This window comes from Galeopterus variegatus, unplaced genomic scaffold (assembly GCF_000696425.1).
Source record: "Galeopterus variegatus unplaced genomic scaffold, G_variegatus-3.0.2 Scaffold5321, whole genome shotgun sequence".
Lineage (NCBI taxonomy): Eukaryota > Metazoa > Chordata > Mammalia > Dermoptera > Cynocephalidae > Galeopterus > Galeopterus variegatus.
In genome coordinates this window covers 82,092-96,830 of record NW_007731432.1, presented here as the reverse complement: position 1 = coordinate 96,830, position 14,739 = coordinate 82,092, and the positions used below count along the sequence as shown (strand labels likewise).

The following is a 14,739-nucleotide window of genomic DNA, read 5'->3' as shown; positions in this document are numbered from 1 at the left end:
ACCGAGGGTTGCGATCCCGTTGCCGGTCCCTGGTAAGGGTGTGACACCGAGGGTTGCGATCCCGTTGCCGGTCCCTGGTAAGGGTGCGACACCGAGGGTTGCGATCCCATTGCCGGTCCCTGGTAAGGGTGCGACACCGAGGGTTGCGATCCCGTTACCGGTCAGTAAAAAAAGACAAAAAGGAAAAAAAAAAAAAAGAAAAGAAAGGAGCAGGGGATGACTCCAAAGTTTGTGTGAACAAGTAGAAGAATAGCATAGTCTTTAGCTTAGATGGAAGAATCTGCAAGAGCAGCACTTTGGTGCAGGCGGATTGTTTATGAGGAGCTCAGTTTTGGACATATGGAGGCGGAGGTTCCTTTTTAACATCCAGGTGGATATGTTAAGTAGGTGAACTTATCTGTCCGAAATTCATTAGAAAGATCTTGCTGGTGTATACATTTGGAAGTGGTCAGTATATACATGGTATTTAAAGACATGAAGTGGGATGAGATCACTAAGGAACTGAAGGTAAATAGAAAAAAGAAGAGGCCCAAAGTCTGTGAGCTTGGGGTAGTTGGATTTTAAGAGGCTGGAGAGATTGTAGGAAACAGCAAATGAGACTGTGGATAAATGGAAGGAGAACATGTTTTCTGTCCTGGAAACCAAGTGAAGAAGGTGTTCCTGAAAATCAAGAGAACATTTTATTTTAAATAATAAATAAATATTAGATTAATTGTTATCTGATGGGATAGTTCCAGCTGAAAAGGAGAAGTGGATAATGTGGGAGGAGTGAGGGTTCTGCTGTCTTGTGCTTAGAGGAGAGGGAATAGGACTGTTCATCAGACGAAGAGGTTGGTCTTAGCAAGGGGTGTAGACAGGTGCTCTAGAGGACATTAGCACACTAAGGGCATTTTGTTAGCGAGCAAGGACCTGTGGAAGGGCTCGTGGAAGCGTGCTTCTTATTGCTTCATTTTCCTCCAGGAAATAGCAAACAAGTTCATCAGGGACGGTGAGGAATAAGGGAGGTAGTTTTATACATTTAAGAAGGTAGAAAATGTTTGTCTAAGAAAATAGGATAGCATTAAGGACACTCTTAAGATTACTTATCCTGAATTTAACGTGAGACCAGCCAGCATTGTTGCACGTTTTTCTTTAGTCATGTTCAGGACCACTGTACGTGTGCAGAGGTACACAGTTCGAGTGCAGTAGAGTTGGGGCTTTGCCACATGTGAATGATGAAGTAAGAGAGGGGCAAAGGAGCTGAGGGCAGATGAAACAGAGTAGTTAAGGTGAATGTGTGTAGAATTTAAGTGGAACGTGGAAGTGAGTGACGACACGATTGTGTGAGGGACGTTGTGAAGGAGGCGTCTCATCAGGATGGAAGGATTGTTTGATTTGGTGTTGCAGAGGCGTAGGTGATGGGAACGTGGAATGCGTGCAGTTGAGTTTAGGGTAATAGGATGGAATGCATGACTGAGAGGAGAGGAAGAAGGGGGCTAAGTTCAAGGCTGTCATGAATGATGAGGCACTGTGCACTCTTCAGAGTGGCCTGGCCGGAGGCCATCAGTGGCTGAAATACAGCACCCCTCCCAGTGATTGCTCAAGCTGGTGCCACGGGCTGGGGCTGCCTGGAGGAAAGGGTGCCTTTTCTTATCTGCACAAAGATGATGTATAGGTTGGTGGTGGCCCTGGCATAAGATATTAGAGAATCATCTGCATGGATATTCAAACAGACAATTATGATAGAACTAACATTGACAAGGTGTGACATTCAGGAGCTACAGTCTTCAGAAGATGAAGCAGGGTAACCCAGGGGTTGGCAGAGAAGTATAGTAAGGAGGAGTAGTTGTTAGTATAGTCTGATGACATGAGATACAGGGCTGGAGGCATCCGAGGAACAGGGAGGGAAGATGGTCTGGAAGGAACAGTGACGAGAATATAGGTCAGCTCTCGCATTCCCAGGCCCAGTGGTATAAGATGTGCAGAAAAGCAAACAGCGACCACCTGAGAGCATTCCAGGGGAAGCAGTGTCCATAGGAGAGGGCCAGGTTTTGTAGATCAAGATGTGAAGGGAGTGTTCAGAGAAAAGATGGAGGTTGCAGGAGGCTTTGCTAATGACTAATCCTAAATTCCAGAGGAACAGAGGGAAGGTATTAGTAGTTGGGAGAGGGTGGAAGATAGAGTGAGAACACTCAGCCAGTAATTAAACCAAAGCAAACTCCCCTAATTTGAAATGGGAATAGGTACTTCACAAAATAACACATTCCCACACATACCCAGTTAATGTGACCAAAATTAGATTTCCTGGCTCTCCTTTGAAGTTGCATTAGGGAAATTGCTTTGGGGAATTACTGAATAAATAGTAAATAGCTTATTTCCTTGAGTATTCCTTGACTTGCCCACTTTTGCATCTTATTGCAAACCACAATTGCTTCTTGTAGGATAAACATATTTCCTATCCATGTAAGTACCGTATACCTCTGTGTATAGCCCATTAATCTAGTCTCAGAATACATTTTGAAACCTAGATTTTGAAAATCTATTGAGTGCTTACAATGTTACAATGTCCAGCTTTTGTAAACTGTTTGCACGTATTATTGTTTAATCTTCACAACATCTCTGTGAGGTAGGCAGTATCTATAGGCTCTATTATTTTATTTATTTCTACCAGGGAGGAAACAAACAGGTTAAAAGTCTTATCCAAATTGCAAGGCCGGGCTCTAACCACTCTAATACTCTGCCTGGAACCACAGGGAGCCCTTTTTAGCCAGTGGCCATGGATGCACTTTGCTTTTTCAATATTAATACAAATCCATTCTGATCATAACTTGAGACTTGGGCTGAGAGGAAACCCTGATTTACCCAAAATGAAGGAGTGGGATACCGGCATAATTTCATACAGATCAGTAATAATTTCAAGTCACTGAACTGCTTTAGGTGATTTCCTTGCTTGCTGTGTTTCTAATACATATTTGATCCAGAAGTTAAGATGGATATACTTTCCACACTTCTTACAGCTGTAAAAATATACTTTGAAAATCTGATCAGAGAGAGAAGGTGGGGAACATGTGTGATTGTGTGTGTGAGGGAGCGGTGGGGGGAAGGGGGAAGGGGGAAGAAAAATAGGGAGGGAGACGGGAGGGGCCCACCATCTGTTTTTCTATTTTTATTCCCTTCCCCTTCTCCTGTTCCTCCTTTGGGATGAAAGAGTAGGAAGTATTGAGGTGAATAATAACCTTCAATTGGTAAGATACCCTTGATGCAATTGAAAGAATAAGTCTCTGCTACCATAGAATTATTTCAAATGAAAAAAGATTAACTGACATTTGCGGCATCATTGGGGGGTGGGGGGGGGGGTGGTAAGCAGAGAAACATTTGAGAAGAAAGCATTTTGCAAAAACTGATAAGAAAGGAATCTTAGCAGCTTGATTTCAGTCATTAACCCTTGAGTCTTGAGGTAGAGTTAAGACAATGATAGTAATGCTTTAGTCCTCTTCTTGGAGTCAATTAATTGGCCAGGGAAACAGATTCTTTTAAAATGAAAGATGCTTTGCTAAGATCTTTTGTTTTAAAGTTTTGTTGAAATATTTTACAATGTGGGAAATTGGTATATTATTGATTGTAGAATTTACAAGACATAAAGAACTATGGTTATGCATATATTTCTTTGACTTCTGAACAGTTTCTCAAGTTAATAAGAATTAGACTTATAGACGTGAGAAAGTAAACTGTTCAAATTTTACAAGCTGAGCTCTAGAGATCGAAGAGTAATTTAGGCGAATCACTTGATATATCTGTGTTGACAATCCATGACCATTTATGCCTATATAAGTATAGATCTATGTCACCCAAAGAAAATATTATGAATTTTATGGTCTCTTTTAGTCAGAGATTTATGGGTATGTTTGTGTCTGAGTTGTTTTCTGAACATAATACATTGGTATATCATGAGTTTCTTCACAGATATTAAGTTGACTTACAATATGTTGCTGGTCTGCAGAACACATACATATTTTATATGAAATAATACTATCAGTAGACAGTCTTTAACCTCTTCATCCCCTATTTATAAATTGTTATTCACAAGAAAAAAATGAGTTTCTCTTTTTGTGGCCCTAATATATTTCATGTTTAAAATCAACAGCAACCATCCTACTTGTTTTTTAAAATGAGGAAACCAGAGAATGTACAATTTTCATCTGCAGAGATCAAAAAAGGTTCTGCTTGCTATTAACCCGAATGGCTTTCAGGGAGGAAGCAGCACCCTAGCAAGGGAATTAGTATTTTCAAAGTCTCTGTTTAGGAAAAAAAAATAGAGAGAGAACATGTATCCTGTGTTTTAGACCTTAGATCACAGGGTAAATAATGATTCCAGCATTTGAAGAATGTTATATGGTCCTTTTTCATTACTCTTTATGGCCAGTTTTATAAGTGGGTTTCTGATTGTGTGATTCTTGGCAGAGTTGTGTTAACTTAATGAAACATTATTCAGCTCACTCTTTGTTTTCATTGGCTCAGAGGCCACAGTTTGAGGGGTCTTTTATCAAAAGTGAAAAGTACTGTAAGGTGGCCTGAAGTGTATGGATAGGGTCTCGATTGAGACGTCAGTTATATACAGAGCTTTGTGGAGAAAGGAGTGTACTAACAACGATGTAGTCACCCTAAGGGACTAGTCACACTGACAGTTTTTTGGACAATTTTATACAGGGTAGGGGAAGAAAAATGAAGGCTACAGTGGAGTTGTGAAGAGAATGTTCTGAGTGACTTTTGAAGATGTTGCCTGCCTGCCTGGTGTCTCTTTCCTCGTGGTATTCCTGGTCTTGTTCGAAACCTTGCTAGAGGTTCTTCAGTAGCTTGCCTGTGAATGCTCAAGTGTGTGATTTTACATAGGATGGTGTGTGTCGCTGCATCTTTGTGTTCAGGAGGGTGGGGGTATCGGAAAGTGTTGATAGGCTTCAGAAAGTTCATCGCGGAAGATGAGACAGCATGATTCATTTCTACCTGGCAGCCATTCCTAAGAATCTTACAGGTGAGGGAAAGAAATTCTTTATGTCTGTACCAGGTCCCCTCATTTTCTTGGGTTAAGCTAATTTGTCTTTCATCCAACATCTCTTTTAGTCAACAGCCTTGTTAGCTCATGGAGACACCTGCTCTACATTGGTGGCCTAGAGAAACTTAAGTATGTGAAAACTGTGTTGTTTTAGCTATATATGGAGGAAAATACAGAGGAAAAAGAATGCTCTTTATAGTAAGAAATGACCCTTGGCAGGATATAAAACTTCATCTGCCCACTCTTTCTCATTCTCTCTTCTTTCATCCCAGCCCACAGATTTCACATTTCATGAGAAGTGGACTTCCAAAGCCCATACAGCCCAGAATCCTCTCTCATGCCAGCATTTTACTTAAACTAGTCAATTCAATTAGATGTTATTCTAATAGCAGATATCTAGAGGGATAGTAATCTCAGTCTAACTTATACTTGTCTCTCTGTTTTTTCATAAGCTCTATAGTGAAAAATTTTTTCCTTATGTTAAAATATTTTGTGCTTTAATTAAACTAATTTTATCCTTTTTCCTTTTGTGATGATAGAGAACAGCTGGTCATCATCTAGATCCATCCCTTCATCTTCTCCAAATGACTTATCCCAACTCTTTCAAACATATAGATGCTATTTTCCATTTCCTTTATCCACTAGGGACCTCTTTTTTTTTTACATATTCATATTTCCCCATGAACTGTGAACTTTATTATTGTATGAATGGATTTTGGTTAGTTTTAACAGCTCAGAGTCAAAGGGAAAGAAAGTTTTTGTTGTTTTTTTTTTAAGTGCAGATGAAGTAACCCATTTAAATGTATTTTCCCCTCTTGTATTATGAGAGAAATATTTCATAATATAGAGATAACAATAGGAATGAGAGTATGATCTCATAATTAAAATAAACTCCTCAAATAAAAATAGAATTAAAGGTATTCCCCCAATTATTCATCTCAACTAGCCAATTTTCTGTTTGATTTATTTATTTTTTGTTGTAACTCATACATAGGAATGAAGCCCCCAGGCTTTTTAAAAAATTACTTTTTCATTGATGCCAGATAATTCATTCTGTCTTTTGTTTTTAAAGTGACAGTGTGTAATGATTTCTCCAACAGTTAGCCACACGGATCCCTTACCTAACTCCCCTTTATTGTACACTCGAGTTGATATTTTATATGTTGAAGTACAAAGTAGTTAGTAATGACACCTATGAGTGAGACACATACCCTTGACCTATGGCAACCTTTTGCTGATATCCTTCCTGTCCACTTGTTTCTATTTCCCATTTTGTAAGTCAACTGCTTTATTTCTGTGCAGTTGTTTCAAAAACCGATGCAGTGTGGACTGTCACAGGTGTTGTGCCACTGTGAAAGAAATAGTCTCTAATGTTTTTTCGCCCCACGTAAGCAGCATATAGTGTTATTACTCTCACCATTCAGAGAGAGAAACATTTATTGGTTCTATCATAGGAGGGGGTTAGATGTTAAAGCTGGTACCTGTAAGGTATGCTTTTCCTACTAAATATATTTATTTTCGGTTTGAATTTCCTTTTTTCTCATCTTTGTTTGAAGGGTATTTTTGTGGATATCCAGAGATATTAGTATAATTAAATTGGCCTGGCTGATAAATTGAGTTACTTGTAGGAGCAATTCCTATAGTTATGTCTTCAGTGTGTAAAAAATGTTCTTCCTAGTTACCCAGGGAGCTTCAGTGTTCTGTCCAGTGCAAACCAAAGTGTTTATGAGTGATTTGTGAACATTGTAGTGAAGTTGTGATGGTTGAGCATCATTTGCAGTATATGATATCAGCCATCAGTATTATTCTGTCCAGTGCAAACCAAAGTGTTTATGAGTGATTTGTGAACATTGTAGTGAAGTTGTGATGTTTGAGCATCATTTGCAGTATATGATATCAGCCATCAGTATTATTAAGGTGTCTGGCATGATTGCATCTTGTAGGAGCATGTTCTTACTGATATTATTGCTGGTATAATTATCATGTGACTCACCATTACTCTTAGTATATATTGCTCTTTTTTCTGAAAACCTTTTCTGAATAAGAAAGGGGTTTAATTGGGATAATGAAGTAGGTTATAAAATATAGTAAAATTTTCAGTTATATAAAGTTTTTTTTTATTCATAGAAGATATTGTTCTAAATATCATCAAGAGCATCAGTACTTACAATGTTTAGACTCCTTGTCCTTAGCAATTTTTTCCTAAGAAATTTTCTTCTGTTATTTTGTTGCTAGTAGTGCTCTATTTAATTGCTGGCTTTTCTTGGCAGCTCATATCCTTTGAATGTTTTTTTTTTAATGCAACAAGGAAAATTGCTTACATCTAAATACCTATACCTATCTTGGGACACGGAATGATTTTAGAGAGGGCAGCTCTCCTTAGGCTGGATTGAAAAAGGGTTAAGAAATTATCTTTTCTCTAAAAGAAATGAAGTCCAGGAAAGATTTAATTGGGGTCAAATGGGTTTCCCTGTTCTTCAAGTCTTTTTTTTTTTTTTTTTTTAACAATTTTTGGCACGTATTTTGTTCCTGAATATATCTAGAATATCTGATATATACAATTTCAGATGTAAGTACTATACATAAAACACATTATAATCTAAGTTCTTTTGATTATTTGCCATCTGGGGATACTTTTTAATTATCTGTTATTGATCTTTTAAAACAAAATTTAGTTATCACTGCTAAGTTTTTATAAGTATAGTTTTTCTCAGGTAGAATTAATGATTGTAGGCCACCATTGTTTGAAAAAAACATTTTTAAAACGCTTGTAGCCTCAAAATCAGGTCTTGGGTATTATTCACTGTTTTTCCCCCTGCATTTTAGAAGGTGCTGCCATGAAGAAGAGTGCTCAATAAAAGTTGTACAATTGAATGAATGATTAATAAATAAGTAAGCTTCCTCTGAGACCCAACCCTCTTTAAAATCTTACTGAATTCTAACAGTGTGCCCCAATGTTATCCCTAATATAATATTCTTTGACTAACAGTTTTTTATTTATAAAGACTTTATTAAGCCTATCATGTACGGAAAATAGTTGTGATATGAGAACATATGATATGATTGTTCAGAAAATTGAAAGGGAGCATTTGGAGGGAGAACTGATGGAAATGGAATTGGTCAAAGGGAGCTCCCCTCCTTGCCTTTATTAGACCTTTCAACATGAGTTCCCTCATAACCTCTTACTTATTGGGTGGCGCAGTGCAACAGTTAGCAAATAAGAGCACAAAAATATGTGCTGCAGTGACTATATAATGTCTAGATCCTGGTCTGTGTTGTGTTTCTGTGCCCACACAGCTCCTGCCATTTTATGTAAGCATTCTTATTTCTAATTTTGACTTTTAAATTTTATTTATTTTTATTTCTCTATGCAAAACCACAAAACTGTGACTTTCCTCTTAAAATAACACAATGAGTAAGAATGGCAGAGGGAAATATGTCTATATTTAGTGGCAGGTCATGCAACTTCTCACTGACTTGCATAGGAAGCTCTGTAGTTTGGCTTTCATATTTTCCCTAATTGAATTTGAGATAATTTTTAAGAAATTTTTTAAGCAGGTTTTTGATTTTTAAAAAGTTTAATTTTTATGTAGACTTTTTCATATTAAAAACTAGCTTTGCTGACCTTCTCTTCCATGAATTCTTCTTGTTCACAACAGTAACTGAAAGTTAACTTCAAATGTAGATACTTTAGTTAAATTTAATGCAAATCAAATTCGGAAATTTAGTTTAATAAACATTTATAGATCTACTGCTCTGTGCCCATCTTTGCACATAAATAAGCCCCTGAATTTCTGAGCCTGTGCCTGCTGAGGTAGACTCAAGCAACAGTATTGCAGGGACTGCCATAAATTCACATTCTAAGTTTCAAGGAAGCATGGGTAGGGAGGAGCAAGTCTACTCTGGGACTGGAAAGTCAGGGAAGTTTTTGGAGAAGTTACTCAGAGTTCGTGCCAAGATGAGTTTGCCAGGCAGAGTGATGGGGAAGGGTATTTGGAGGAGGGACAGTCAGAGCAAGTGCAACAAACACAGCAAGCAGATGTGGTCAGGAAACACAGAAGTGTCTCAGTTGGTTGGATCAGTGGTGTGGGTGGGGTCGGGGGATGCGGTTGAGATGTGAGACTAGAAATAGAGGCAGATCAAGTTTGTGTTCTGATTTCTCCCTTCTTTGTGTCTTGGGTTAAAGGTCAGAGTTAGAATTGTAGGTGTCCTCTTTTACACCTGTCAGCAGATTAGTAATTAGATTAGGAGGAAATGCCACTCATGTCCCCTCTCCAGCACTTAACTTTAAAGCTAGTCCAATAGCATTTTCAAGTTGAATGTGAATGAAAAAGGAGAGAGAGAGGGAGACAACTTGGAGACACTGAGAAAAAGAGACTGAAATCCACACTTAACGCTGGGACACAATCACCAGTTTCTCTGGCCTTCAAGGCTGTCTCGTGCTTACCTATAATCTTCCACCTCCCTTTATTCCCAGACCTTCTAAATAAAGTATTTTCAGCCAGGAGATCTGTTGTTGTTGTTGGATTTTGTTTGTTTTGATGGCTGGCTGGTACAGGGATCTGAACCTTTAGCTTGGTGTTATAACACTGCATTCTAAGCAACGGAGCTAACCGGTCAGCTGCCGTAAATAGAGTATTTTAATGGAGGGGTTTGGGAGTGTAAGAGTAGAGGTAGATGAGAGGCAAATTTAAAACCAATAGATTAGCTTTTAAGTATGTTTTTGGCTTGCCTAATTTTGACAGGCAAGCAAAATGTAGAAAGAAATAGTATTTCTGTACCTTTTAAAAAAATGTTAAATGAAAAAAGTTCCAGGGAGAACTGGTCTTCTCATTTTTGTTTCTTCATCTTCAGTTTGTCCACCTATGAAAAGGGCAGCTGTCTTATGAGGTTTCGTGGTACAAAATCCTTGTATTAGTTTTGTGATCATGGCAGTGCACAGTTAGAAAAAATAGCTTCCATTCTGAATGCCAAGAAGATATCACTTTCTAAGCTGCATGTCAGTGTTTGATATTTATTGGATAGAACATCTGTCCTAATTCTTCAGTTTCCTGGCTCCTGTTGTAATTTTACATACAGGGGATTTCCCCTGATCCTTTCTTTAACATTAATTTCTCTCTGGCTGTATTTCAGAGGCCGACCTCAGACCCTTAGATAAATATTCAGGCAACTGTTTAAAATGAGCCCTTCATTATTTATTTATTATATCTATTATTGAGAAAGCTGCAAGAATAAGTAAAAGTGAAAACCTTGAGTTTTGTCAGAATATGAATCTGCCTAAACCTGCACAATCCAACTGCTCAGTGAATGAGTGTTTTTAGATTCAGTCATCTTCATGTCATATTCATGGCAAAAGAATGAATAAAGCAACCCATATACCCATATGCCCGTGTTAAGGTCTGTATTGGTCAGTACTTAAAAAAATATATATATATGGGCACACTGCTTGGACCCTGTGGATGAAGTACATGTTTGCCCCACCCATTTTTTTCTTTCTTGATTTTTTTTTTCATAAAATAAGTTTGTTTTTAACCCAAGGGAGTGATCACTTATACATTTTATTTTCTATTACATTTTACTTGAAGGGTCAATAATTATTTTATCAGAAGTAAATAATTAGGGAAAAGTAGTTTGACCCAGAGCAGTAAGTGTCAGTTTCAAGTTCAAGAAAGAGGGATCAAGGATGGAAATAACTGCCTACTACAGGAACACTAACGTGCTTCACTTGGATGGAGAATGGAGAATAGGATAAAAGAGTCGGGAAAAGGAAAAGGAATCATCATGAGAACAAACTTCACAGTATTCCTTAATACTGTCTCAACTCCATTGTCCTACCTTCCCTCTGAAGTTCTGGGCTCTAAATTGAACAGAATCTTTCGTTTGGAAACAACATATGTAAATGTCTGTGAATCCCTGTCAACACAGTGAAATAATAGACTTAGACCAAAATATAGAGCATGTATGCTGATGTCAAAATAGGTATCCCAATATCCAGTGGTGTCTTGGGTCAGAGAGGAACAGCAAATGGTGAGCTAGGTGGCTGTTAGCCTCAGGAAGGACAGCTGATTGTGAACTGCCAGGAGAAAACAAGAGGGAAGCAAAGGTTCTAACTGCATGTGCACTGAGTCAGATTTGTTGTTATTTTACCTGCTGTGTTGAAGTTTGAAAGACTTATGAATTAAAGCATTTCCTAAGCAAATTGGTAGTAAATTTGAATTTAGATGTCCAGTTGCAGAACCATTCTCATATGTCCATAAATTCCCTAAAATCCATGGACTGCATTTAGTTTTCCTTATTTACTAGCCAATTGTTAAGTTTTAAATTTTCGGGGAGCAAGTGCTACTAAGAATGTGAAAGTAATAAAACATGTTTGCTAATGAATACTTTACTTTTGGCTGGACTTATCCATTTGTCATTTGTTCATTTGGGATCATATATCCTTTCTGCCACTTTTCTGTCACCTCCGCAGTTTGTCATACTTCATAGAGACTTCAGAAAATTGAAAAGGCCATCTGTGTAATTAGTGTACAGTATAGATTTATCTTTAGAATATAAATTGATGGTTATTTCTAATATTTCCTGGTAAGTAAGTTTTGGGACAGTGTTACAAATTAATCTGTTGATAATTTCAAGGAGAGAAGCCAAGGAACCTTTGTTTATGCAAGCAGTATTATAAAATGTTCCTTAACTAGAACATGTAGACTGTCTTAAGGAAAAATGTTATATTGTATCAAGTAGAAAAAAGTCACCTGATCTTTATTTAATTCAGGGACTTCTGTCACTATATCTATCCACAAATCTTTCTGCTACTTCAGCCAAAGTATTTCCTCGGCCCATCACTATCACCCACAAATCTCAATATTTTCATGAATGAATGAATAATTCATCCCCCCCACCCTTATTAACTTTCTTTTACAGAATCTCAACATCATATTACAATTTAGTTCTTTGGACATGGAATTTTCTGCATCAGTTTTTGACTTTTGAGGCCAAATATTTTAAGCATAAAACCCATGGGCTGGCCTTGGCCACAGCTCTGCTGTTCCATTGACTGTGTGACATGGGCAAGTTATTTAGCCTTTCTGAGCTCTAATTTTTTCTCTCCAATAAAGAGATTAATCCCTGTTTGTCTTGCAAGAAAGCTGCAAAGATTAAATGGGATCATGTATGTGAAAGTACCTGGCATTAATAACTAACTTTTGTTTTTCCAAACTTGTTCATTTGACTTCCTGATAACTTTCTGTATTAAAATAAAACTTTCCCCAAATTCTCTCTCATACCCATGTGTTCATTTCTAGAAAAGGTAGGCATGAATCTTTCAAAAGCAACTTGAGTGTGTGCAGCACTGTGCATGTACGTATGCTTCCATATTTGACTAATATTTACTTCTGCACTTTCCTTTTAAACCTAAGTCAGAATCATCCCAAGTTACCACTACTTGGAATTTTTTCTTGAATTAACATTAACCCTGCTGCCCTTAAGTCGTGTTTTGAGCTTTTACAATATGTTCTCAAGTTTCTTCTGTCTAACTTTCTCATGCCTTCTGCCTTTAACATATGCCTCCATTTTGCTGCTAATTATAGTCCTTCTTCACATTGATTTTCCAAATAACTCCTTGTCCCCTGGTGTACACAGAAAAGGGCCTGCATTTGTGCTCCTACCAGAGCCACTTCAGTGTTGAAGCTAGTCTCTTGGTTTGAGAAAGACTGAAGGAAGCGTTCTAGCTCCACCTTGGCTTTCACAGAGCAAGAAGTCTCTGTGGGCTCCTTTGTCACCCATGTCATTGAGATATTGCTTCTCCTGAAGAGCAGTTTTATAGAAGAAATGTCTTTGATAGGATAGGCAATAGGAAAGTCTGACTCTGGTAAAAGGGCAGAATATATTGTAATGTACAGAGAGCACCATTTCTTGAAAATAGTAGTCTTCAGCTGACGGCAAACATCTTGCATTTCATTTGTCTTCTCTGTGCCATGTGACTTGGCCCATAGGGGAAGATAAACATGTCCCAGTAGGTCATAGATTCTACAGAGGGAGCTGTTAAATAGAGAAATCATAATACCTGTGAGACTGGGTATATTTAAAACAATTACATTAATTTAGATTGTTTCTTCAGAATACTATGCATTGCCCAATCTCCATATTCAGATTTAGATAGTATCTACTGATTCCCAACTCTTGAGGCAGATCTTGTGCTATTTTTTATGTTCATATAATAACTCTATGACATAGAAATTATCCTCAATTAGTGGGTAAGGAAACGAAGGCTTAAGAGAGGTTAAATGGAGCTGTGGCCACACAGTTATTAAATGGTCTCTTCAAATCTAGATACTCTTCTTTTTACTGTGCTATTTTGATTTATTTTCGGTATCCATTTACAATTGGAGAAAAGCTCCAAGTGAGTAATTACAGTGGATATAAAAAAAGGAATTCAAATTAGTAATATCGTTCTCTCTCTCCATTTCTAGTCTGTGCGAAGCAGGTAACTGATGAAGCATCTTCCACTCGAGATTCAAGCCTGACGAACACAGCAGTGCAAAGCAAGCTAGTGTCTTCCTTTCAGCAACACACCAAAAAGGCTCTTAAACAGGTAAGATAGCCGGTGTCTGTGCTCTGCCCTTTGGTTTTGCCTGCTTAAGGTAATGGGTGTTTTGCTAGTCAAGTAAAATAACCAAGAACCTAGCAATCAGAGAGCAATAGAGATATCCTGCATTCAACCACTTTCTTAATATTCAGTTCAATAATTTTAATCTGTGCTAAAAACTGAGAGGCTTAGCTGAGAACTTTGATGTAAAATTAAAGAGGGAATATGCATTTGGAAACATAAAAATTTAAGTTTTTTGTGTGTGTGATTTATAGTAAACCTATTGAGTTCATAAATGCATTTCATATTTTGAAGATAATCTCTATTTATGGTCTCATTGAGTTTATCTGACAGTCGGTGTAAAAAAATTATTACTCAATACTGAGATGCAGTAAGTTAAAAATAAGAAAAATAGTAAGCATGGCTTACTTGTATCTGGAATATTGATCACTGAGTGGTGCCGAATGGCAGTTAACTGCAGTATTGTCCCAGTGAGACTACGTAAGCAGTCTTGATCCATGTGGCCTTGGACTGAGATGGTGGTGGGAGATAATGGTTAAAAGGTTGTGCTCTGGGCTCTGACATACCCTGATCTGAATCCTTGCTACTCACCGTGTGACTCTGGACAAACTACCTCTCCACTGAATCTCAAATTTCTTCTCTAGAAAATGTGGAAAATAATAGTACCTTGCAGGAGGGATTGGTCTGATAATTAACTGAAATGATACACTGAAGGCACATGGTACAGTGAGTGTCTGATCCATAATAATAAACATTAGCTACTGCTGCCATACCTGCAAATACTGAATTGTGCAGAGAAGAAAAGGAGGAGATGCTGTGGTTAGATGGGGCCATTGCATGGTGGCAATACTAATGGTGTTAGTAAGCGGAAGGCTCACATAGTTAACCCTGAAATCGTGGTTTTCCCTTGCTTAACTGCTTTCCTCTTGCATGTTTCATTTTGATCCTTCTGTAACAACCACCATCCAACCACCCTCTGATGACCTTCACCAGGTCTGGGAATAGAGGTATCATCCTAGCTGTATATTTATAACAAAAAAAAAAAAAAAAAAAAAAAAAGGGGGAGAGAAAGAGAGAGAGAGAGAGAGAGAGAGAGAGAGAGAGAGAG

The 14,739-nt window shown here is 37.8% G+C and overlaps 1 protein-coding gene across 1 annotated transcript in view; it reads left to right on the top strand.

Moving 5' to 3' along the window:
* LOC103604665 (putative Polycomb group protein ASXL3) overlaps positions 1-14,739 on the top strand; it is a gene marked incomplete at its 3' end in the record, with an annotated part of 135,463 nt that overhangs the window by 41,831 nt on the left and 78,893 nt on the right. Inside the window, exon 6 of the mRNA XM_008589237.1 lies at positions 13,495-13,616. Within this exon, the coding sequence (XP_008587459.1) occupies positions 13,495-13,616 (122 nt within the window). The remainder of the gene's footprint in view (positions 1-13,494; positions 13,617-14,739) is intronic.